At 40.2% G+C, this 27,603-nt stretch overlaps 1 protein-coding gene across 4 annotated transcripts in view; it reads left to right on the plus strand.

Moving 5' to 3' along the window:
• The window catches only part of LOC133562376 (intermembrane lipid transfer protein VPS13B-like), an 819,661-nt gene that overhangs the window by 372,629 nt on the left and 419,429 nt on the right, over nt 1-27,603 (plus strand). For all 4 annotated transcript variants that reach the window (XM_061916537.1, XM_061916536.1, XM_061916534.1 and 1 more), the window contains exons 32-33: nt 3,433-3,636; nt 24,263-24,389. In XM_061916537.1, coding sequence (XP_061772521.1) covers nt 3,433-3,636; nt 24,263-24,389 — 331 coding nt within the window. The remainder of the gene's footprint in view (nt 1-3,432; nt 3,637-24,262; nt 24,390-27,603) is intronic.

The raw sequence follows: 27,603 nt of genomic DNA on the forward strand, positions 1-27,603 counted from the left end.
GATGCTGGATTGTGATTATTCTTGTGCATCTTGTCTTTGAAATGCAGACAAAGTTACATAATTTTAACTTGCCGCTGATTGTCAGTGATCGTAGAAGTTCAACTACTGGGTCAGAAATTCACTCCCAATACGTTGTCCGGGGTCTTACCAGATTTAAGTTTGTGTCCTTTAGGTTTGTCCCGATACCAATAATTTGGTACTTGTACCAAAATGTATATCGATACTTTTCCAAATAAAGGAAACAAAGAAAAATTCTCAATTTTGGCTTTATTTTAACTGGAAATCGTGCAGTACAATAAACATATGTTTCCTATTGCACTCAAAGAACAATTTTAGAAGGTTAAAATATTAATCAAAAGCTATTAAACACATTGTGTTTTTGTCGTTTACATTTTACAATTTTCTGCCGTAATCAAGGGTTGGATTAAAATATAATTAAAAAAAAGCTTTATTGTCATTAGGGTTGTACGGCATACCGGTCGGTATTAGTATAGTACCGCGATACTAATGAATCATTTTCGGTACTATACCATCTCTGAAACGTACAGGTCCCGCACCCCGCCCGTGCCTGCCTCAAAGTCACGTCGTGACATTGCTCGTTTATTGTAAATAATGTAAATAATTCAATGTATATACTCTGATGATTCATTTGTGTGATGACTGTATTATGTTGATAGTATATATTTGTACCATGAATTGATTAACGTGGTTAAAACAAGTTGAAAATCTTATTCGGGTGTTACCATTTAGTGGTCAATTGTACGGAATATGTACTGTACTGTGCAATCTACTAATACACGTTTCAGTCAATACGAGCAGAGTAGCATGTTCGGCGGCACACAATCACGGAGTACTTACAAGCAGACACAGTGTGTGGACAGAAAAAAGAGAACGGACGCATATTGGCTTAAAAACTAAAGAAAAAGGTGAAGTTATAACACTGAAACACCCTCAGGAAGAGATGATTTAAGACATAGCGGCTAAAGTCCATCCGCCATCGGCAGTGTTTTAGCTACGTCTAAATCACTAATCTTTGCTTTCATGGCGACAAATAAATTAAGTTTCTTACAAGTATCATCCCTGCAGGAGGAGGAATATCTAAACATGTTTTACTACACACCGTAGCTCACCGGCATCAAAATGTAAACAAACGCCATTGGTGGATCTACACCTAACATCCACTGTAATGATATCAAATACAGGCACGTATGTAGTCGATACTACTATGATAACGTTGACATTTTTTGGCATCACATCATCTTCATTTGTCCTTTTAAAATGTATATTATATTTATAAACTCAGGAAATATGTCCCTGGACACATGATGACTTTGAATATGACCAATGTTTGATTTGTCACTACTTGGTATCGGATTGATACCCAAATTTGTGGTGTCATCCAAAACTAATGTAAAGTATCAAACAACTGAAGAATACGTGATTATTACATTTCAACAGAAGAAGAGACAGAACATGTTAAAAGAGAAAATAAGCAGATATTAATAATAAATGAACAAGTAGATTAGTAATTAATTTTCTACCACTTGTCCTTAATAATGTTGACAAAATAATAGAATAATAATGACACAATATGTTACTGCATATGTCAGCAGACTAATTAGGAGCCTTTTTTTGTTTACTTACTACTAAAAGACGAGTTGTCTTGTATGTTCACTATTTCATTTAAGGGCTTAGCTGCATTAAGAAACATATGTTTAATGTACCCTAAGATTTGTTGTTAAAATAAAGCCAAAAATGCATGTCTTTTGGTGTCCACTTTTTTTTAGAAAAGTACTGAAAAGTATCAAAATAATTTTAGTACCATTACCAAAATATTGGTATCGTTACAACACTAACTGACATTATATTAAATGCTTCATGATTTATGGTTGCCAATCCTGGTATGTTCTTTAAGAAAAATACAATTATTAGTAAGTACTAAAAACAAAACTATGGATACATGTGCCAGATAAGCCTTGTATCAGAATCAGAATCAGAATCAGACATACTTTATTAATCCCCGAGGGAACATTTCAATTTTAATCACAATCCCATTCTCGATCAGACAAACATTACAGGGAGACAGAACAGGATCACTGACGGGTCTGCAAACTTCCGGCGCCCCTTACAAAAAACGTGAGATACAGGTAAACAAGTGGGGGGAAATAAAAAAAACAACAACACACATCTGTTAAAGATAAAACACAAATTTGATCAATTTGTTCCAAAATTCAGGCATTTTACTTGCAGTATTTGACGTTAGATGGGCGGGCTTAACTCCGCTAATATTTGGCATCAAGCTAAGCAGATGTGTGCGTGTCCAAGAATCTACACGTTATGTATCTACATATTTTGTATATACATCTGCACAACAGAGGAGCTGTTAATTTATGAGAGTAATGTACAGTATATATATGTTTGCAAGAATGGCAACGTGTTGGCTGAGTGGCGTCAGGGAGCGAGTGGGTGAGCACAAAGAGAGAAGAGCGCGCGCACTGCGCAGTCGAGTGATGAACGGGTCCGGTTGTGTCCTGCTAAATTAATAATAAAACAATATTGTTACAAATCAGCGGTTTAGTAAACCAATTGCGGGGTAAAGTGAACTGAATTAAACGTTTGCCCTGCGCTTCTGTATTACGGTCTGCACCGGAGCGAACAGCAGGACAGCTGTAAGAACCACATCATTACTTGTCACTCTTTATAACTCCTTGCGGCGGTGTGAATGTTCATTATTTTAATGTTTACCTAGGTTTGAAAAAAAGGTGGTAATACTAATCGCCACATTTGGCGAGGCATGTTTTAAAGCAACACTTGAAGCGCAGCGCTTCCTTGTATAAAGGCGTATTACGGTCTGCACCGGAGCGAACAGCAGGACAGGAGTAACAACAACATCATTACTTGTCACTCTTTATAACTCCTTGCGGCGGTGTGAATGTTCATATTTTAATTTTTACCTAGGTTTGAAACAAAGGTGGTAATACTAATCGCCACATTTGGCGAGGCATGTTTTAAAGCAAGACTTAAAGCGCGGCGCTTCCTTGTTTAAAGTGTCACCTTTACTGTTAGTTTTGCAGCCCAAATACCTCCGTATTATACTTTACGTGCTCTTTATTAACCAGTAGAATAGTTTGGTTTTTTTGCCATTCTTCCCCACTACGATGTTATTGCTTGTATGCACCTTGTGAGTGCGTTTTGACACAAACAAAATGCGCCAAGGCTCTGTAGTCACAGCAGCCCTTATATGGAAGAACGGTACCGGTACTTGTCAAATGCAGTATAGTACCGATTTTAATCAATTAGCATTGCGGTACTTTGTACCGGTATACCGAACAACCCTAGTATCCATTTAAGTGGACGTCCTTTACCTTCTAGGTATGTTACACAGCTTGTTTGAGCACCAAACCAACAACTCCATGTTTTTATTTCTTTTAGGCACGCGTTGAACCTTGGTATCCTTCGCGACCCTGGCTCAGAGGTGGAGGATCGTCAGTACCAGGTGGACCTCCAGTCCATCAACATTGGGACAGCTCAATGGGAGCAACTCAAACCGGAGAAGGAGGGAACAAAAGGAGGCGCATCAGCAGACAGTGAGAGGAACTCCCAGAACCCGGCCCTAGAATGGAACATGTCCAGCAGGTCTGGTTTAATATTATTACTACCTATTTTTTAATATTATTACTACTATTACTACCTCTACCAGCAGAGGTGGGTAGTAACGCGCTACATATACTCCGTTACATTTACTTGAGTAACTTTTGGGATAAATTGTACTTCTACGAGTAGTTTTTTTGCAACATACTTTTACTTTTACTTGAGTATATTTATAGAGAAGAAACACTACTTTTACTCCGCTCCATTTATCTACTTTTTTTTTAATCGATCTATTATTGTTTGTTTTGGTTTTTCAAAGTAGGAACTACACATGCCTGCGTTTGACCAATCACATGCAGTCACTGGTGACGTTGGGCCAATCAAACAGAGCCAGGTGGTCACATGACCCGACTTAAACAAGTTAAAAAACTTATTGGGGTGTTACCATTTAGTGATCAATTGTACGGATTATGTACTGTACTGTGCAATCTACTGATAAAAGTTTCAATCAATCAATCAAAAGTGTAAAGGAAAAAAGACACTTTTTATTTCAACCGTACTTCCCGTCAAAAGCCTAAAGACGGATCGCACAGTTCCTGTCTTCACAATAAAAGTGCCGCTCCATCGCGCCGGCGCTAACAAAATAAGAGTCTCCGAAAGCCAGCGCAAACAAACTAGCAAGCAACTGAGTTTGCCGCCAATGTATTTCTTGTAAAGTGTATAAAAACAAATATGGAAGCTGGACAAATAAGATGCCCAAAACCAACGACTTTCATGTGGTATTAGACAGAAAATAGGAACTTTTTTTCTCCGCCATTTGAAAACGTGAACGTCTGATTCCAATCAATGCAAGTCATCAGAATCAGGTAATACACCAACTTATATTCTTGTCTTCATGAAAGATAGGAATCTATATGTTAAACATGCATGTATATTCATTAAAACACCTTTAACGTGAACAAAAACGGCAAAATAAATAAATATAAATTATACACTGTATATATAAATGTGTATATATATATATATATATATATATATATATATATATATATATATATATATATATATATATATATATAATATGTGTGTGTGTATATGTATATATGAGGTAGATCACCTCGACTTGGTCATTTACTAAGTAATTGATAAACGTTGAAAAACTTATTGGGGTGTTACCATTTAGTGGTCAATTGTACGGAATATGTACTGTACTGTGCAATCTACTAATACATGTTTCAATTAATCAATCAATCAATCAATCAAATCAATGAATGCCTACTGAGGCTATTGTGCTGTTAAGTTATTGTGGCTCAATGTGCCATTTTTTTATTTTATTTTAATGTACTATCATTTAATATATAATATTGTTTTAGTTGCTTAAGAGATATTCCTGAATCTGAATATGCTCATTGCTATTTTTATGTTTTTGTGCATTATTTGTTGCCGTAATCAGGTTACTCATCAGTTACTCAGTACTTGAGTAGTTTTTTCACAACATACTTTTTACTTTTACTCAAGTAAATATTTGGGTGACTACTCCTTACTTTTACTTCAGTAATAAATCTCTAAAGTAACTGTACTCTTACTTGAGTACAATTTCTGGCTACTCTACCCACCTCTGACTACCAGTAGGTTAAATGGTCACTGAGGTTTGTCTCCTCGTTAGTTTAATGTAAGTCAAAAAGTAATTGGCAGATTCTGTTAAAGGGGAACATTATCACCAGACCTATATAAGCGTCAATATATACCTTGATGTTGCAGAAAAAAGACCATATGTTTTTTTAACCGATTTCCGAACTCTAAAAGGGTGAATTTGGCGATTTAAACGCCTTTCAATTGTTCGCTGTCGGAGCGATGACCTTTCACCCGTGACGTTACAATGGGAAGCAATCCACCATTTTCTCAAACACATTACACACAAGTCAAATCAGCTCTGTTATTTTAAGTTTTTTCGACTGTTTCCCGTACCTTGGAGACATCATGCCATGTTGGTGTGTTGTCGGAGGGTGTAACAACACGATCAGGGACGGATTGTAGTTGTCTTACGTGGAGTGTGCATCGATTCGCACGGCATGCGAATCGATGCTGAAATGGGAAGAATGTGTGGATATCCTGCGACACTCAAAGCAGATGCATTTCCAACGATAAAGTCAACGAAATCACAAAGGTGAGTTTTGTTGATGTTATTGACTTATGTGCTAATCAGACATATTTGGTCACGGCATGACTGCAAGTTAATCGATGCTAACATGCTATTTAGGCTAGCTGTATGTACATTTGTAGCTATATTTGCATCCAGCCTTTCCCTCCACCCACATTTAATGCCAAACAAACACTTACCAATCGACGGATTTAAGTTGCTCCAGTGGTCAAAAGATGCAATCGTTGGTTAGAAGGCGATCGCCGAATAGCTTCAATACCTATTCGCTCAATAGCTTCAGTTTCTTCTTCAATTTTGTTTTCGCTATCTGCCTCCAAACTCCAACCATCCGTTTCAATACATGCATAATCTGTTGAATTGCTTAAGCCGCTGAAATCTAACTCTGAATCTGAGCTAATGTCGCTATATCTTGCTGTTCTATCCGCCATGTTTGTATTGCCGTCACTATGTGACGTCACAGGAAAATGGACGGCTGGATTTACAGATAGCGAAAATCAGGCACTTTAAAGCCTTTTTTCGGGATATTCCATGATGGGTAAAATTTGGAAAAAAACTTGGAAAAATTAAATGAGCCACTGGGAACTGATTTTTATTGGTTTTAACCCTTCTGAAATTGTGATAATGTTCCCCTTTAAAAGTTTGAGATTTGGAAGAAGTGATTCGATTTTGTGGGTAATCTGGATAATTTTTACTACGTTGCCTTACGATTATGTTATGAAGCTCAAACTTCTTTCTTTGTGGATGCTAGCGGCCCCACCTCCACCCACAGAGACAAAGACAGTGAATGACTGACAAGAGGGTTCACTCTATTTCCTTCCTCTATAGATAGCTCAAAAGGTTAGGAAATTTAAAACAAGTCATTAAATTTTTTGGGGTGATCCAGATATTTTTTACTCTTAGCTTACCTAACCTAGGCCCCGCCTCTACCTACAGGCACAAAGGCGGTGGATGACTGACACGATGGTTGTCTTTTTTAATTTAAGTACACTATAGATAATTCAAAAAGTTATGGGTTTAGTTTGATTAAACCTTCAGGGAATTTGAGAATGGGCTAAGAAACAAGGGATTACATTTTGTTGTCGATCTGGCTCACCGTCTCAATTTAGGAATTAAAAAAAAAGGATTCCTAAAAATTGGAGATTGGGCCTGGTAGAGGTCTGCGCTCTTGAGTGCTTTTTTATTTTTAGTTATTTTTTATATGTAGATAATTTAAATTTGGCATCATTTCTAACAAAATGTAGTTACATACTTGACATACCCAATGAATCAAACTATACATCAAGTGGTTTTGAAAATGATGTTTTAAAAAACCTTGACAAATAGTACAGTATAATGGCAGCATTTTAAAACCATGACAACTAAAGCTTCATAAAGCATACAGTATAAAATAGTCATAGTTAAGACCAGGGGTAGGGAACCTATGGCTCGCGAGCCAGATTTGGCTCTTTTGATGACTGCATCTGGCTCTCGGATAAATCTGAGCTGACATTGCTTAACACAATAACATTCTCATGCATTTTTATGTTCAAGAAATTGCGTTAATGGTAAGAAGTAATTTATTTATTATTGGTTAGTGTGGGTCTTGCCCTCCAGGGGGTTCTTAAGACCACCAAGCACCAACATGAGAGCCAGTTTCAGGGTTACAGTATTGTTTTATTATTCAATAAGTCTCTCAGTTGCTTTCCAACAATTGTCTTTTTCTCTTTTGTTCTCGCTCGCGCTCTGGCTCCAGCCCCAACCCCGTCTCTCCTCCTGGTGCTGTTTATAATATTGCGACAGATGATTACATAAGGCCCAGGTAGGCCATATACGCACCTGTCGCTGATTTCGAGGCCGGTTCTGGCAACACCCTGCTTCGCTGCAGGCCCACAGGCCACGCCTCCTCCACAGTTAGCTTTAGAATAACAATGTTATTAAAAAGAATAAGAGACCTATTATACTCTACAAATGTTGGTCTTACTTAAAAAATGCACGCGTTTAGTGTTAAAAAAAAAAATTACATGGCTCTTACGGAAATACATTTTAAAATATTTGGCTTCTTGGCTCTCTCAGCCAAAAAGGTTCCCGACCCCTGGTTTAGATTATTACAAACATTTTGAACATAATTTACAATAAGGAGAAATAATGTGATTACACTTTGTACAATTTGATATTTCCCTATATTCCACTAGCCAAAGTCTGAGCTGCCTTCTAATTGTTTAGCGAGTTGAGACAGGACTATGGGCAGTTATACTTCCTGTCTCAGGGCGTGGCACTGGGATTGTGGACTGAACTCCAAAATGCATAAACTTCAGTATAGGAAAAAGACAATCATTTTTTTAGAGTCAGAGTTTTTGGGTAAGATCATGTTCAAATCCCCTTGTTGGACAGTGCCAGTAGAATTTTCTCAGTGCGAGTAGAATGGAATCCAGCGAGACAGGAATTAGGCAGGAAGACAAAAAGTGCCCAAATGGTAGCAGGTAAAAAACAGAGACAAAAGACGTATTGGAACAGGATTAGTATACATACTAACACTTGGAATTAATTTGACTAATATACACATAGAAATGACTTTGTTACACGTCCTGATATTTTTGTAATGTACACATTTACAGTGGTATTTTAAATATCAGTTAACCAAGAACCACTAATGTATGGTAAAACATTTTTCTTCTTTTCTTCTCATGCTCGAATTCTTTTAACGCTCTTCGTTGCGGCTAGGCACATTTCACTCCTATATTATGGTTGGTTTCAAAATTGTACAACCTTTGGGGCATTTAAGTGTTAAGGTAGCCGCATAGAAATATACGACCCATCATTGTTTTTAAAAGTTTTGATGTGGGAGCAACGTGCAGTCATTGATGCTAGCTCCATTATATGGAGCCTCTCTGAGCACATAATTACTAACTTTTGACATGTTTTATGGGCTCGGGAGCTAAAACAAGCATTGAGTGTAACAGCCTGTTTGGCCTCGTATCCATTTTTCTACTCGTGTTTTGAGAGGGAACTGTCCAAAAAAAATCACGGAATCACTGACTAAGAATTCAGATTTGTTCTCCATCAACTACCGTAAATATGTTATAAATCACATCTACAACCTTTAGTCACTCTGCAGAAAAAGGCCATCAGGATTGTTTCCAATGTTCATTACAGACATCATTCAAATCCACTATTTATGATTGATTAATTGATTGATACTTTTATTAGTAGATTGCACAGTACAGTACATATTCCGTACAATTGACCACTAAATGGTAACACCCCAATAAGTTTTTCAACTTGTTTAAGTCGGGGTCCACGTTAATCAATTCATGAACTTAAAGCAACTTAAACTGAACGATGTGATCAATTTTAAAACTGCTCAAATTATGTTTAGGGCATCCCAGAACTCTCTACCATCCAATATACAGAACCTATTCCATGACAGAGATGATCACCATAGTTACAGTTTAAGAGGAAACAACAAATTATATTTGCCTAAATTTAGAACCACTTTAAAATCAATGTGCATTTCAGTGCGTGGAGTCAGTCTGTGGAACAACTTAGGGGACGAGTTAAAAACGTGTTCTAGCATGATTCAATTTAAAACACTGTTTAAAAAAAGAAGTACGATGAGGAAAGAGAGTGATGCCCTCAGCACAGAGCCATGGAAGAGAGATGTATGGTTGGGCCCGTGTGTGTGTTTGTATGCATGTGTGTGTTTTGTCTCGTCTTGTCTTGTCTCATGGTATTGTTATTGTACAGGAGCTTTTCTTGTTTTGTTTATAGAGTATTGTTTTTGTATTATATTGTTTATGTCAATGGACTTGGAGAAGGCATTCGACCGTGTCCCTCGGGAAGTCCTGTGGGGAGTGCTCAGAGAGTATGGGGTATCGGACTGTCTTATTGTGGCGGTCCGCTCCCTGTATGATCAGTGCCAGAGCTTGGTCCGCATTGCCGGCAGTAAGTCGGACTCGTTTCCAGTGAGGGTTGGACTCCGCCAAGGCTGTCCTTTGTCACCCATTCTGTTCATAACTTTTATGGACAGAATTTCTAGGCGCAGTCAAGGCGTTGAGGGGTTCCGGTTTGGTGACCGCAGGATTAGGTCTCTGCTTTTTGCAGATGATGTGGTCCTGATGGCTTCATCTGACCGGGATCTTCAGCTCTCGCTGGATTGGTTCGCAGCCGAGTGTGAAGCGACCGGAATGAGAATCAGCACCTCCAAGTCCGAGTCCATGGTTCTCGCCCAGAAAAGGGTGGAGTGCCATCTCCGGGTTAGGGAGGAGACCCTGCCCCAAGTGGAGGAGTTCAAGTACCTAGGAGTCTTGTTCACGAGTGAGGGAAGAGTGGATCGTGAGATCGACAGGCGGATCGGTGCGGCGTCTTCAGTAATGCGGACGTTGTACCGATCCGTTGTGGTGAAGAAGGAGCTGAGCCGGAAGGCAAAGCTCTCAATTTACCGGTCGATCTACGTTCCCATCCTCACCTATGGTCATGAGCTTTGGGTCATGACCGAAAGGATAAGATCACGGGTACAAGCGGCCCAAATGAGTTTGGGTCTCTCCCTTAGAGATAGGGTGAGAAGCTCTGCCATCCGGGAGGAACTCAAAGTAAAGCCGCTGCTCCTTCACATCGAGAGGAGCCAGATGAGGTGGTTCGGGCATCTGGTCAGGATGCCACCCGAACACCTCCCTAGGGAGGTGTTTAGGGCACGTCCAACCGGTAGGAGGCCACGGGGAAGACCCAGGACACGTTGGGAAGACTATGTCTCCCGGCTGGCCTGGGAACGCCTCGGGATCCCCCGGGAAGAGCTAGACGAAGTGGCTGGGGAGAGGGAAATCTGGGTTTCCCTGCTTAGGCTGTTGCCCCCGCGACCCGACCTCGGATAAGCGGAAGATGATGGATGGATGGATGGATGTTTATGTCAAATGTGGAATGAGTGAGAGGGGTTGGGCTATTATAAGCAGCTGCTTCATCCATCCCCTTTTCAAGCCTTGCAGAAATATCTTTGCCAACATGTAAAAAAAACAAAAACTGTGTTTAGTTGTACTGTGCAGGTTTGAAATAAATATTTCAATTCAATTCAATATCTATGGAAGAATGCAGTACAAAATCAACATGGGCCTCAGATCATCAAGAGATAGACTGAGACTGGATGAACCACTGTTTTACAATTGTGTTGCCTTTACAAAAGGAACCATTTTTAATTGTACTATTATTATTACTATGTTGCAGGCTACTGTGTTGTGCAGTATCTATAACACCTTTGCAAGAACCTGGAAACTTCTCCCACTCGTGATATTGATACACACACTTGAAAAAAACGGGTCAACCTTGAGTATTCATGTTTTCAGTAAAAATGGGACCCATTACCTCCCTGCTTGGCACTCAGCATCAAGGGTTGGAATTGGGGATTTAATCACCAAAGTGATTCCTGAGCGCAGCCACTGCTGCTGCTCCCCTCACCTCCCAGGGGGTGGAACAAGGGGATGGCTCAAATGCAGGGTCATTTCACCACACCTAGTATGTGTGTGTGTCTATCAGTGGTACTTTAACTTTATAATGAAGACTGTTGGTTGACTGACAGCAGCTATTTGAGAAAGAAATGTCTTCTGCCCGAGTGCAGCTGAGATTGGCTCCAGCCGCCTGGCAATTCGAGAGGGTCAAGCGGTAGAAAATGGATGGATGGATAAACAGGTCTTGTCGTGAATTTAGATTTTGAGATGCCGTGCAATAACCTTAAAGTGGTTTCAAGACAACTTCAAAGATGTGTTATTCTTAATACTATATATTTTATTTGGCAAAATCTACTGTATTTTTATTTGGTTAAAATTTTGAGGAATTGGGGCTTCACGGTGGAAGAGGGGTTAGTGCGTCTGCCTCACAATGTGAAGGTCCTGCAGTCCTGGGTTCAAATCCAGGCTCGGGATCTTTCTGTGTGGAGTTTGCATGTTCTCCCCGTGAATGCGTGGGTTCCCTCCGGGTACTCCCGCTTCCTCCCACTTCCGGTTTAGCTCGGTTGGTAGAGCGGCCTTGCCAGCAACTTGAGAGTTGCAGGTTCGATTCCCGCTTTCGCCATCCTAGTCAATGCCGTTGTGTCCTTGGGCAAGACACTTTACCCACCTGCTCGCAGTGCCACCCACACTGCTTTAAATGTAACTTAGATATTGGGTTTCACTATGTAAAGCACTTTGAGTCACTAGAGAAAAGCGCTATATAAATATAATTCACTTCACTTCACAAAGACATGCACCTGGGGATAGGTTGATTGGCAACACTAAATTGGCCCTAGTGTGTGAATGTGAGTGTGAATGTTGTCTGTCTATCTGTGTTGGCCCTGCGATGAGGTGGCGACTTGTCCAGGGTGAACCCCGCCTTCCGCCCGACTGTAGCTGAGATAGGCGCCAGCGCCCCACACGACCCCAAAAGGGAATAAGCGGTAGAAAATGGATGGATGGATGGATGTTGAGGAATTAAGTCGACTAAAACTAATCAAACTAAATCCATTTAGATGACTAAAATATAATAACTAAAATAATTTTGGGTCAAAAGACTATGACTAGAAGGACCTGCTTAGTGCTTTGTGGTTAGAGCAGTGGTTCTCAAGCTTTTTTCAGTGATGTACCCCCTGTGAACATTTTTTTAATTCAAGTACCCCCTAATCCGAGCAAAGCATTTTCGGTTGAAAAAAAGAGATAAAGAAGTAAAATACAGCACTATGTCATTAGTTTCTGATTTATTAAATTGTATAACTGTGCAAAATATTGTTCATTTGTAGTGGTCTTTCTTGAACTATTTGGAAAAAAAAAGATATAAAAATAACTAAAAACATTTTGAAAAATAAACAAGTGATTCAATTATAAATGAAGATTTCTACACATAGAAGTAATCATCAACTTAAAGTGCCCACTTTGGGGATTGTAATAGAGATCCATCTGGATTCATGAACTTAATTCTAAACATTTATTCACACAAAAATAAATCTTTAACATCAATATTTATGGAACATGTCCACAAAAAAATCCAGCTGTCAACACTGAATATCACATTGTTGCATTTATTTTCACAGTTTATGAACTTACATTCATATTTTGTTGAAGTATTATTCATCCATCCATAAATCCATTTTATACCACTTATTCCCTTTGGGGTCGCTGGGGGCGCTGGTGCCCATCTCAGTTACAATCGGGCAGAAGGCGGGGTACACCCTGGACAAGTCGCCACCACATCGCAGGGCCAACACAGATAGACAGACAACATTCACACACTAGGGCCAATTTAGTGTTGCCAATCAACCTATTCAATAAATATATTATAAAGTATTTTTGAATTGTTGCTATTTTAGAACCACTGGGTTAAAGTGTCCTCCCTGAGACTGGAAGGTCGTGAGTTCAAACCCTAGCCAAGTCATACCAAAGACTATAAAAATGGAACCCATTGCCTCCCTGCTTGGCACTCAGCATCAAGGGTTGGATTTGGGGGTTAAATCACCAAATGATTCCCGAGCGTGGCCACCGCTGCTTGTCACTGCTCCCCTCACCTCCCAGGCCGTGTACATGGGGATGGGTCAAATGCAGAAGATAATTTCACCACACCCAGTGTGTGTGTGTGACTATCAGTGGGATTTTAACATGAAAACTAAATTAAAACTGCTGTCAAAATTAACACTGTTAATAACTAACATAAACATTTTTAGTCATCCATCCATCCATTTTCTACTGCTTGTCCCTCTCGTGGTCATGTTAGGTGCTGGAGCCTATTATCACAGCTGCATTTGAGCGGAAGGTGGCGTACACACTGAACAATTCGCCCCATCACAGGGCCAACACAGACAGACGACATTCACACACTATAGAACCAATTTAGTGTTGCCAATCAACCTATCCCCAGGTGCATGTCTTTGGGGGTGGGAGTGAACCCACGCAGTCACAGGGAGAACATGCCTACTCCACACAGAAAGACCCCCAGCCCGGGATTGAACACAGGACTTTCGTATTGTGGTTCACATGCACTAACCCCTATTCCAAAGTAAAATCCCTACATCTTTCTCCATCCATCCATCCATCCATCTTCTTCCGCTTATCCGAGGTCGGGTCGCGGGGGCAGCAGCCTAAGCAGGGAAACCCAAACTTCCCTCTCCCCAGCCACTTCGTCTAGCTCTTCCTGGGGGATCCCGAGGCGTTCCCAGGCCAGCCGGGAGACATAGTCTTCCCAACGTGTCCTGGGTCTTCCCCGTGGCCTCCTACCGGTTGGACGTGCCCTAAACACCTCCCTCAGGAGGCGTTCAGGTGGCATCCTGACCAGATGCCCGAACTACCTCATCTGGCTCCTCTCGATGTGGAGGAGCAGCGGCTTTACTTTACACAGAAAAAACTGCTTCCAGGAAGAAAACATAGACAAAACGGCTTGTAACTTCCGGTAGGAATGTCGGAAAGACATGAAACAAAAACTTCTATGTAGGTCTTACTTAGACCTACATTTTAATAATTGACAGCTAACAGAAAAAATCAACAGGAATGAGTTCCTCCCGGATGACAGAGCTTCTCACCCTATCTCTAAGGGAGAGCCCCAAACTCATTTGGGCCGCTTGTACCCGTGATCTTATCCTTTGGGTCATGACCATAGGTGAGGATGGGAACGTAGATCGACCGGTAAATTGAGAGCTTTGCCTTCCGGCTCAGCTCCTTCTTCACCACAACGGATCGGTACAACGTCCGCATTACTGAAGACGCCGCACCGATCCGCTTGTCGATCTCACGATCCATTCTTCCCTCACTCGTGAACAAGACTCCTAGGTACTTGAACTCCTCCACTTGGGGCAGGGTCTCCTCCCCAACCCGGAGATGGTACTCCACCCTTTTCCGGGAGAGAACCATGGACTCGGACTTGGAGGTGCTGATTCTCATTCCGGCCGCTTCACACTCGGCTGCGAACCGATCCAGTGAGAGCTGAAGATCCCGGCCAGATGAAGCCATCAGGACCACATCATCTGCAAAAAGCAGAGACCTAATCCCGCGGCCACCAAACCGGAACCCCTCAATGCCTTGACTGCGCCTAGAAATTCTGTCCATAAAAGTTATGAACAGAATCGGACACGTTTCCAGTGAGGGTTGGACTCCGCCAAGGTTACATCTTTCTCATAATTCAGGAATTTGAATTTGTACGTCCACTGGTTCCTATCCGTGTTCAATTTCTTCCACACACCCTTAAAGGTTGTGTGTTACATTGTTTGGTGACTCTAAATTGTCCACAAATGTAGTCAAGAATGGTTACTTGTTTATAAGTGCCCTGTGATTTACTGGCGTCTAGTCCATAGTGTACCCCACCGCTCACCCGTAGTTAGCTGGGATAGGTTCAAGCTCACCCATGACCCTATAGTTCAAACAGTACATTATAGAAAACCTATACAGAGCTAAATGTTTGAATTAGTCTTTCGTAGTGCACAATGTACTAGAATTTCATCGAAAAATGTACACCAACAGCATTTTGAAAATATCTTCTTAATATGTAGTAATTTATTACAGATTGCGGAAAAAGTTATTACATAATGTAAATAAATGATAAATGGGTTGTAGTTGTATAGCGCTTTTCTACCTTCAAGGTACTCAAAGCGCTTTGACACTACTTCCACATTTACCCATTCACACACACATTCACACACTGATGGAGGGAGCTGCCATGCAAGGCGCCAACCAGCACCCATCAGGAGCAAGGGTGAAGTGTCTTGCTCAGGACACAACGGACGTGACGAGGTTGGTACTAGGTGGGAATTGAACCAGGGACGCTCGGGTTGCGCACGGCCACTCTCCCCACTGCGCCACGAATTCTTGATTACATTTGTGGACAATTTAAAGTCACCAAACAGTGTAACACGCAACCTTTAAGGGTGTGTGGAAGAAATCGAACACGGATAGGAACCAGTGGACGTACAAATTCAAATGTATTAAAACAATTTATTACAAGACGTGGCACATATTGACCAAATGTAGAATTTATTTAAATGTTTGTACATTTAGTCAGGTTGTTACATAATGTAGCATTATTGCATAATGTGGTTTATAACGGTGTATATTTGCATTGCATCTGGGATTGTTATGGTAGAATGTCTCACTTCTTGATTTCATACAAAGCATAAAAAGCACAGCTACAACTTCAGTAAGGGGCGGAAAGTCAAGTTCGCAGCTTTGCTTGTTTCCTGCAATTAGTGGCAAAATCCATGGCTTGGATTGAAACAGGATTTGACACACATCACTTCCCAATTTCTCACCCCTTCCTTGTTTTATACAATGATAAGCTCACACGCTTCTCCTGTTTTGGCCTCTCGGCATGTTCTAGCCACAGTTTTTTGGGTATAACTCGAGTAGTTGTGGATGTGCAGTGGCTTCAGTCAGCTTCCTGAGGTTTTGCGAGGGGTCGACTGACTGGAACTGTCTTCATTCCAGTGTGTTCCTTAAGTTGGAAAAACCCTCTGTCATGACCCTGTGAACTCTCTCAATCTCCCAGTTTGTCAAACTTTTCTCTTTTTGCACTTAATGCTGCTTTATGTTCACACGTTATTGTGTTTGTTTGGAATAAAAACCACGCTTTTCATGTAATGTCGAACCTAATATTTCGCACCACCCACTTTTCATGATGTTCCGTTTTTTTACTAAGCTTTTTGCCTAATTTATGCCCTGATTCTTGTGCATTGTCTTATCGTACGGCCTAACATTGTACGTAACAAATTATTCTGTTTGCTAATTTATCATTACATGGACGTGAGTGCCCTAACAAAACATTCCACAAATTAGAGACATAGTCTCTATGGTGTTTTTTTTAGTATCAGTGTAAAATAACACAGCGTGAGCCCAAAGAAATTTGCAAGCGAAAGCTATTTAGATGAAGTAGTCAAATAACACTATTGAATTTAAATAAGAACTCGTAGCGCAGTGGTTCTCAACCTTTTTTCAGTGGTAAACATCTTTTTAATAAAAGTACCCCCTAATCAGAGCAAAGCATTTTTGGTTGAAAAAAAGGAGATAAAGAAGTAAAATACAGCACTATGTCATCACTTTCTGATTTATTAAATTGTATAACAGTGCAAAACATTGCTCATTGGTAGTGGTCTTTCTTGAACTATTTGAAAAAAAAAGATATAAAAATAACTAAAAACTTGTTGGAAAATAAACTAGTGATTCAATTATAACTAAAGATTTCTACACATAGAAGTAATCATCAACTTAAAGTGCCCTCTTTGGGGATTGTAATAGAAATCCATCTGGATTCATGAACTTAATTCTAAACATTTATTCACGAAAAAATACATCTTTAACATTAACATTTATGGAACATGTCCACAAAAAATCTAGCTGTCAACACTGAATATTGCATTGTTGCATTTCTTGTCACAGTTTATGAACTTACATTCATATCAAGGTTCTCATAGTCATCATTGTCACCGACGTCCCACTGGGTGTGAGTTTTCCTTGCCCTTATGTGGGCCTACCGAGGATGTCGTGGTGGTTTGTGCAGCCCTTTGAGACACTCGTGATTTAGGGCTATATAAGTAAACATTGATTGATTGATTGATATTTTGTTGAAGTATTATTCACTAATTATATTCATATAGGATTTTTTAATTGTGGCTATTTTTAGAATATTTAAAAACAAATCTTGCGTACGCCTTGGCATACCTTCAAGTACCCCCAGGGGTACGCGTACCCCCATTTGAGAACCACTGTCGTGGCGAATTACGAATGGGGTGCTCTCTTCGCTCCCCGCTAATCACTGTCTTCACCAATTAGCATTTTCAATAAAGGTAAAAGTTAAAAACGGTCATTTTATAATCATCATTTATTTATGTTCCACATTGTTTTCAGCATGTAAAACTATAATCATTTTTTATAAAGTGGGTATTGTGTTAATATTTTTACTGGTGTCTGGATTAGGGATGGTTATCGAATTCAGTACTTGTACTGTATAGACCAGGGGTGCCCACACTTTTTCTGCAGGCGAGCTACTTTTCAATTGACCAACTCGAGGGGATCTACCTCATTTATATATATCATTTATATTTATTTATTTATGAAAGAGACATTTTTGTAAACAAGTTAAATGTGTTTAATGATAATACAAGCATGTGTAACACATATAGATGTCTTTCTTTCACAAAGACAAGAATATAAGTTGGTGTATTACCTGATTCTGATGACTTGCATTGATTGGAATCAGACAGTAATGATGATAACGCCCACATTTTCAAATGGAGGAGAAAAAAAGTTGTCCTTTCTGTACAATACCACATGAAAGTGGTTGGTTTTTGGCATCTAATTCATCCAGCTTCCATACACTTTACAAGAAAAACATTGGCGGCAAATTCCGTAGCTTGCTTGATTGACATTCACGGCACCCGAGGGTCTTGTGAGATGACGCTGGCTGCTGCCAGTTCATTATTATGAAAAAATGACAGAGAGGAAGGCGAGAAACACTTTTTATTTCAACAGACTTTCGCGCCGTCCCTTCCGTCAAAACTCTAAAGGCCGACTGCACATTTCCTATCTTCACAATAAAAGCCCTGCTTCATGCTGCCTGCGCTAACAAAATAAGAGTCTCGGAAAGCCGGCGTGCACAAGTGATGTGCACGCCAGCTTTCTGAGGGATCGCTTGTGCACGCCAGTTTTCCGAGACTCTGTATTTAGTTAGCGCAGGCAGCATGAAGCAGGGCTTTTATTGTGAAGATAGGAAATGTGCAGTCGGCCTTTAGAGTGTTGACGGAAGGTACGGCGCGAGAGTCTGTTGAAATAAAAAGCGTTTCTCGCCTTCTCTCGGTCATATTTTCATAATAATGATCTTGCAGCAGCCAGCGTCATCTCACAAGACCCTCCGGTACCGTGAATGTCATTTAAGTGACGTCTTGGTGAAGATTGATGATCACTAATTTTTAGGTCTATTTTTTTTAAAAGCCTGGCTGGAGATCGACTGACACACCCCCCGCGGTCGACTGGTAGCTCGCGATCGACGTAATGGGCAGCCCTGGTATAGACAGTGACCAAATTTCATTGGTACTGCCATGTAATGATTCATGTAAATTCAAACGGTGCCATATTTCAATACCTTTTTGCGTCCGGTTGCAGACTTTGCTAAAACACTTGGCCAAACAAGCATTCAAAAAGCACACAAAGGGAACTCAGCTGGACTGCCGCCAGGTAATGTTGCAATGTTCCATGCCAACAAATCAATCATGCCTGATAGAAAACACAACACGTAATCCACTTTTTAAAATGTGCTAGCTCGGTGCTAATTTAAGAAGGATATGCTATAATCATTCTAGTGATTAGCATTCGAGATTTTACATGGTAAATTCAACACCAACAATTTGGTAATGTAAACTACAAGATGCATGTTACAATCAAACATCTGGTGTGTAATAAATACAATACTCACAGTATAAACACTTGGACGGGTGCAACAAAAGATGAGACTGGCACTTTTAACTTACTGTACCGTATTTTCCAGGCTATGAGTCCACCGGTATTTAAGCCGCAACCCCCAAATTTTAGAATAAATTAATATTTTTACATAGTTAGCCACATATAAGCCGCAGATATATACGAAATACTTTGTAAATATTTATTTACATACCTTAATTGTTTCAAAACAGTCCTTGCCGCATGGCATGGCAGTAAATTCGCTGATCAAACAAAACAGAAGTCATTCTCATGGAATCACTAGATGACTCACTGAATCACTCAATAACTCCACGGACATTTTGGTGAATTTACGAAACTGAAACCATACAAAAAGAATGCCATTGTAATACTAACACAGACACTTGTAAACATGTTAGCATATTATCTAATCCTAATGCTAGCTTGATTAAAGTCTTGTGATTACAATTGTTTAGTAAAGCTTACAAACGTTGCTTGGAGTGATATGTAGAATCCTTTTGAGCAAAAAACAATATGGACGTTTATACTTCCAGTTCAAGGCACAAAACAGTAAGTATATTTCCAACCCATAGCACCTGCATTGAGTGTACTTGTTCAAAAGATGGTGCCAGTGCACAAATAATACAAACCCCGTTTCCATATGAGTTGGGAAATTGTGTTAGATGTAAATATAAACAGAATACAATGATTTGCAAATCCTTTTCAACCCATATTCAGTTGAATATGCTACAAAGACAACATATTTGATGTTCAAACTGATAAACATTTTTTTTTTTTTGCAAATAATCATTAACCTTAGAATTTGATGCCAGCAACACGTGTCAAAAAAGTTGGGAAAGGTGGCAATAAATACTGATAAAGTTGAGGAATGCTCATCAAACACTTATTTGGAACATCCCACAGGTGTGCAGGCTAATTGGGAACAGTTGGGTGCCATGATTGGGTATAAAAGCAGCTTCCATGAAATGCTAAGTAATTCACAAACAAGGATGGGGCGAGGGTCACCACTTTGTAAGCAAATTGTCGAACAGTTTTAGAACAACATTTCTCAACGAGCTATTGCAAGGAATTTAGGGATTTTACCATCTACTTTCCGTAAAATCATCAAAAGGTTCAGAGAATCTGGAGAAATCACTGCACGTAAGCGATGATATTACAGATCTTTGATCCCTCAGACGGTACTGCATCAAAAACCGACATCAGTGTGTAAAGGATATTACCACATGGGTTCAAGAACACTTCATAAAAGCACTGTCAGTAACTACAGTTGGTCGCTACATCTGTAAGTGCAAGTTAAAACTCTACTATGCAAAGCCAAACCCATTCATCAACAACACTCTGAAACGCCGCCGGCTTTCCTGGGCCCGAGCTCATCTAAGATGGACTGATGCAAAGTGGAAAGGTGTTCTGTGGTCTGACGAGTCCACATTTCAAATAATATTTGGAAACAGAGGTTGTGGTGTCGTCAAGAACAAAGAGGAAAATAACCATTCGGATTGTTATAGGCGCAAAGTTTAAAAGCCAGCATGTGTGATGGTATGGGGGTGTATTAGTGCCCAAGGCATGGGTAACTTACACATCTGTGAAGGCACCATTAATGCTGAATGGTCCATACAGGTTTTGGAGCAACATATGTTGTCATCCAAGCAACGTTAACATGGACGCCCCTGCTTATTTCAGCAAGACAAGTGTTACAACAGCGTGGTTTCGTAGTAAAAGAGTGCGCGTACTTTCCTGGCCCGCCTGCAGTCCAGACCTGTCTCCCATCCAAAATGTGTGGCGCATTATGAAGCGTAAAATACGACAGAGGAGACCCCGGACTGTTGAACGACTGAAACTTTACATAAAACGAGAATGGGAAAGAATTCACTTTCGAAGCTTTAACAATTAGTTTTCTTTGTTCCCAAACGTTTATTGAGTGTTGTTAAAAGAAAAGGTGATGTAACACAGTGGTGAACATGCCCCTTCCCAACTACTTTGGCACGTGTTGCAACCATGAAATTCTAAGTTAATTATTATTTGCAAAAAAAAATAAAGTTTTGAACATCATATATCTTGTCTTTGTAGTACATTCAACTGAATATGGATTGAAAAGGATTTGCAAATCATTGTATTCCGTTTATATTTACATCCAACACAATTTCCCAACTCATATAGAAGTGAAGTGAATTATATTTATATAGCGCTTTTCTCAAGTGACTCAAAGCGCGTTACATAGTGAAACCCAATATCCAAGTTACATTTAAACCAGTGTGGGTGGCACTGGGAGCAGGTGGGTAAAGTGTCTTGCCCAAGGACACAATGGCAGTGACTAGGATGGTGCAAGCGGGGATTAAACCTGCAACCCTCAAGTTGCTGGCACGGCCGCTTTACCAACTGAGCTATGTGCCAAACGAGGTTTGTAATTACATCTTTTCATCCTCTAGTGCACCTGGGGATAGGTTGATTGGCAACACTAAATGGTCCCTAGTGTGTGAATGTTGTCTGTCTATCTGTGTTGGCCCTGCGATGAGGTGGCGACTTGTCCAGGGTGTACCCTGCCTTCCGCCCGATTGTAGATGAGATAGGCGCCAGCGCCCCCCGCGACCCCGAAAGGGAATAAGCGGTAGAAAATGGATGGATGGATGAAAACTGTTTGTTGAATACAAAACATTATAGCCGTAAGCGCGGAAAAAAAAAATTGAATTAGTGGCCCTGTTTTTTTTCGGGGTTCAATTTGTTAAAAAAAACATCTTGCAATTGCAAATGCATGCAAAGTATACTATATAATGCTTTCAAATGAGACTGAGAAGTGTAAGAAATCAAGATAGAAGAACTGGACAGCACATTAAATTAACAAAACAATTACCATGTATTAACATGTAAATACTCAGAAGTACCAGAAATTGGTACTGTTGAGTACAGGTACCGATTCAAATGTTGAAGGTAGCCCCCGTTCCTTCTGTAAATAGGATTATATGGATTTACATTACTACCTCGTTTTAAAATTGCTTTAGTTGTTATAAGATTCAGTTTTTGTCTGACCCTTTGGAACAGATTAGTGATGAAAATGGAGGTACCAGTGTAACGTTGTTTACTCTGCATCCACTCCAAGATGTGCAGAGACGCACACACACAGCTCAATATCAGAGGCCTCCTGTATATTACTGGTAAACTGAGCCCTACGCCTTTTTGCCTTTCTGGTGAATGACAGCACCTGTCCCTTGCAACGAGACACTAACCGTTTCAATCCCTGTCTGAGGGGAGATTAGCCAGCACCAATTGCCCTCATAGATCATTTCACCTCTGAATTAAACCTCTTTCAAACACTATTCAAAGAAATGTGTCAGTAAATATAAGCCGCAGAAGTGAATATGATAGTGGGTCTGGCTGAGTACTGTACTCCAGCCCATTTAGAAACCGGGACTTTTATCATCTCAGCCGACTGTAAATATTACACAGCGTGATTGTGTTTTAATGGCAGCAGATGTGGCAATTAACACCACCTTATAAAGCTGGCTTGTATATTTGTTTTACCGCTAACAAATGTTCCCACAAATATGAGTTGATTGTGGGAATTCACTCCAGTGAAATGAAGAAAGCTGATGTTAGAAGGTCTCGACTGATCTTGTGTATACAATTAGGAGGTGTTCCCATTTGGGACTTGTCAAATAATGTCTCACTGTGTCTCTAAGCATATTTCAGCTTCCAGTTCAAATATACTGGGCCAGGAATTTAAATATCTTATTTGTGGACATTATGGACAAGTCCAGCTTCGAGAAAAACACAATCACTGGTGAGTTGAGTTGATGATATGATGTGCTATTTCAAGTGTATGAAAGGTGTCTGGTTGGCAACTTGAGGCATCATTAATAATAATACTCAATGGGTCATATTTTAAGTATTCCCAAATACATCAACACAATCTAATGAGATCAAATCAGTTCTGCTTTGACTAGGCTAATCATAATTATCGCTTTTGACTGACATTAATTTCACATTGTGTGAGATATTGTTGTTTCAGTTTGGAAAAGGTGTAGAGTATCACTGCGTCATATTGAGAGCTCTTTCTAATACTCCATCACTCCTACAGTGGGGCAAAACAGTATTTAGTCAGCCACCGATTGTGCAAGTTCTCCCATTTAAAATGATGACAGAGGTCTGTAATTTTCATCATAGGTACACTTCAACTGTGAAAAAAATCCAGGAATTCACATTGTAGGAATTTTAAAGAATTTATTTGTAAATTATGCTGGAAAATAAGTATTTGGTCAACCATTCAAAGCTCTCACTGATGGAAGAAGGTTTTGGCTCAAAATCTCACGATACATGGCCCCATTCATTCTTTCCTTAACACGGATCAATCGTCCTGTCCCCTTAGCTGAAAAACAGCCCCAAAGCATGATGTTTCCACCCCCATGCTTCACAGTAGGTATGGTGTTCTTGGGATGCAACTCAGTATTCTTCTTCCTCCAAACACGACGAGTTGAGTTTATATCAAAAAGTTCTATTTTGATTTCATCTGACCACATGACATTCTCCCAATCCTCTGCTGTATCATCCATGTATCCATTTTGATATAAACTCAACTCGTCGTGTTTGGAGGAAGAAGAATACTGAGTTGCATCCCAAGAACACCATACCTACTGTGAAGCATGGGGGTGGAAATATCATGTTTTAGGGCTGATTTTCTGCTAAGGGGACAGGACGATTGATCCGTGTTAAGGAAAGAATGAATGGGGCCATGTATCGTGAGAATACTGTGGAATTTTGGGATCAAAACAGACGACTTAATAGCTGGGCACAATGCTTGCACAAAATGTCCCCTACAATCCGTGACATCACGCGCAGGCGTCACCATAGCGAGACGTTTTCAGCAGGATTTTTTGTCGCGAAATTTAAAATTGCACTTTAATAAACTAACGGCATGTGTTGCAATGTTAACATTTCATCATTGATATATAAACTATCAGACTGTGTGGTGGGTAGTAGTGGCTTTCAGTAGGCCTTTAAGTTCCATTGTATTGTTAAATGAATGCCTTTCCGTAATTGTCACAAAGGATTTCAGTGTGCTGTGTTGCTCAATGACACAGTTGCATGTGTGAGCTAACCATGTGATTTAACCTTGTCATATGTGTTTTTGTAGCATAAGGAGGCACCAGGAGCGCCGCGCCATCCTGACACCCATTGTGACCGACTTCTCGGTCCGTGTAACTGCTGCCCCTGCCATCATCTTCAGCAAGAATCTGTCCCCTGATATTGGACAAGCAGAGGTCAGTGCACCGAGCACAGTCATGAAAGAATCACAGCACTACCGTATTTCCTTGAATTGCCGCCGGGGCGCTAATTAATTTAAAACCTCTTCTCACTCCTGGGCTTACTAAAGGCATGCGGTAAAAGTAAGCATGCGCTAATTATTTTAAAACTTCTTCTCACTCCGGCACTTACCAAAGGTATGCAGTAAAAATTTGAGTGTGATGTAAGTTTGGACCTTAAATCCTACTGAATAGCTCTTAATTTTCTTCCCTTAATGCGATTTCAAATTACCGGTATTGAAATCAGCCTCCTCCATTTTGAAAATGATGACAGGGGAAGTGTCATTCGTGACATCACGAGTTTGACCAGGCGGTAATACTAAGCATGCACTAATTATTTTGGGAAGCGAGTTTGATCCGGCAGTAATTCAAGGCAGGCGCTTACTATATGCCCCGAGGAAATTCAAGGAAATACGGTATTTTCATTACAACAGTTGAAGTTGGATTATCAATGTGGTAGAAGTTGTATCGTTTGACCATGACTGATTTTTGCCCTCTCAACATATAGTACGTCGCTCATTAGGAATGGCACAACTCGTACTCCATGTAGGAGACGTGTTTTAACCAACAAAGTTCAACCTTCTGCTTATACTAATGTTTTCTGGCCCAGGTCGCTACAACTTCCTGCTCCTTTGATGCCTACTTCCTCTACGCTCGTGTGCCACTGCACAATACATTATATCATTTCCACAGGCATGACCATCAGGCTTGTGAAAAATGTTAAATCTGGAAATTAAATTCATTCGACGGATTTAAATTTTTATTAAATTGGTTCCCCCTGCGATGAGGTGGCCATTTGTCCAGGGTGTACGCCGCCTTCCGCCCGATTGTAGTTGAGATAGGCCCCAGTGCCCCTCGCGACCCCAAAGGGAATAAGCGGTAGGAAATGGATGGATGGATGGTTCCATCTCACAGGATGGTGAATTTGAATTGAAGTAAAATTCAGTTGCAATTCAGAGAAATCCATTATTGCCAATTAGCATGAATAATTTGTCACGTTTAAAGTGTTTTGGCTTAAATCCATCCATCCATCCATTTTCTACCGCTTATTCCCTTTGGGGTCGCGGGGGGCGCTGGCGCCTATCTCAGCTACAATCGGGCGGAAGGCGGGGTACACCCTGGACAAGTCGCCACCTCATCGCAGGGCCAACACAGATAGACAGACAACATTCACACTCACATTCACACACTAGGGCCAATTTAGTGTTGCCAATCAAAGGCCTACTGAAATGAGATTTTCTTATTCAAACGGAGATATCAGGTCCATTCTATGTGTCATACTTGATCATTTCGCGATATTGCCATATTTTTACTGAAAGGATTTAGTAGAGAACATCGACGATAAAGTTGGCAACTTTTGGTCGCTAATAAAAAAGCCTTGCCTGTACCGGAAGTAGCAGACGATGTGCGCGTGACGTCACGGGTTGTGGAGCGCCTCACATCTGAACATTGTTAACAATCATGGCCACCAGCAGCGAGAGCGATTCGGACCGAGAAAGAGACGATTTCCCCATTAATTTGAGCTAGGATGAAAGATTTGTGGATGAGGATAGTGAGAGTGAAGGACTAGAAGAAAAAAAAAGGCGAGGGCAGTTAGAGCGATTCAGATGTTATTAGACACATTTACTAGGATAATTCTGGAAAATCCCTTATCTGCGTATTGTGTTACTAGTGTTTTAGTGAGATTATATGGTACCTGAAAGTCGGAGGGGTGTGGCCACGGGTGTGGTGACCGCCAGTGTCTCCGGTGGCAGGACGCAAGCTCTGCTCATGTCTACGGTACGAGCCGACTTATTAGCACAATTTTCTCACCGAAACCTGCTGGTTGACATGTGGTCGAGAACCATGTTCACTTGACCGCTCTGTTCAATATTACAGCTTCAATTTCGGGAATGTAAACAAGGATACACCGGCTGTGTTTGTGTTGCTAAAGGCAGCTGCAAAACAGCGCTTCCCACCTACATCTTTCTTCTTTGACGTCTCCATTATTAATTGAACAAATTGCAAAAGATTCAGCAACACAGATGTCCAGAATACCGTGTAATTATGCGATTAAAGCAGACTACTTATAGCTTGGATGGGGCTGGAAGAACATGTCGGCTACAAGTGGTGACGTCATCATTCCGCGACATTTTCAATAGGATACTTCACGGGAAATTTAAAATTGCAATTTAGTAAACTAAAAAGGCCATATTGGCATGTGTTGCAATGTTAATATTTCATCATTGATATATAAACTATCAAACTGTGTGGTCGGTAGTAGTGGGTTTCAGTAGGACTTTAAAGGGGCTGTTTGCAACTTGTTTTTTAAACCAAAACCTGCATCAAGGACACCACTGGCTAGCTCATGTTACTATTAGTAATTCAACATGACATAATGTCTATATTTGTCACAATTGATATCTTTAATCGAATAGAAAATTGCTTGTTGGTCAAATGAGTTAGTCGGACGTTCAAGGCTGTCACTCAACATAATGCTTATGACTCTTTAGAAAGTTATCGTTCCCTCGGTAGCCACGTGAAGGTTGCAAACAGCCACTTTAAATACTAAAAAATACTTTTCAAACACTAAAATTTAACACTTGGAATATGTTTTCATTTGAAAATGATCAAGTGACACAACATCCTGCTAGATTCAAATAGTCATTCATTACATTTCTTAAGTGATACATTGTTGCATCTACTTAAAAGCTTTTATCAATGTTGGAACTACAGGTAACCTTCAGAGATGTCAACAGAAAGGCTTTCAATATAAATCCCAGAGAAGCCTTGTCAAAATTTGATAGAGTAAATAATTTTAATCAAATTAAATCATCTGTTCTATAGAATGTTTTTATTTTTAATTGTCAATTAAAACATTTTCTGTAACTAAGATAAAACGTAGTTAATAGGTTTATTTCTTCTATGAAATATGCAAAACAATAATTCATGGAATATACTGTAAAGCAGTGGTTCTCTAACTTTTTTCACCGAGTAACACCTCAGGAAACAAGTGTCTCTCCAAGTACAACCATAATGACCAAAATATAAATACAGTAGCATAGTGGGCCTTAACATTCATTAAAACAAGGCAGAGTTTTCATTTAACACGTATATTTAAAGGCCTACTGAAATGAGATGTTCTTATTCAAACGGGGATAGCAGGTCCATTCTATGTGTCATACTTCATCAT

The sequence above is a fragment of the Nerophis ophidion genome, linkage group LG11 (assembly GCF_033978795.1).
Source record: "Nerophis ophidion isolate RoL-2023_Sa linkage group LG11, RoL_Noph_v1.0, whole genome shotgun sequence".
Lineage (NCBI taxonomy): Eukaryota > Metazoa > Chordata > Actinopteri > Syngnathiformes > Syngnathidae > Nerophis > Nerophis ophidion.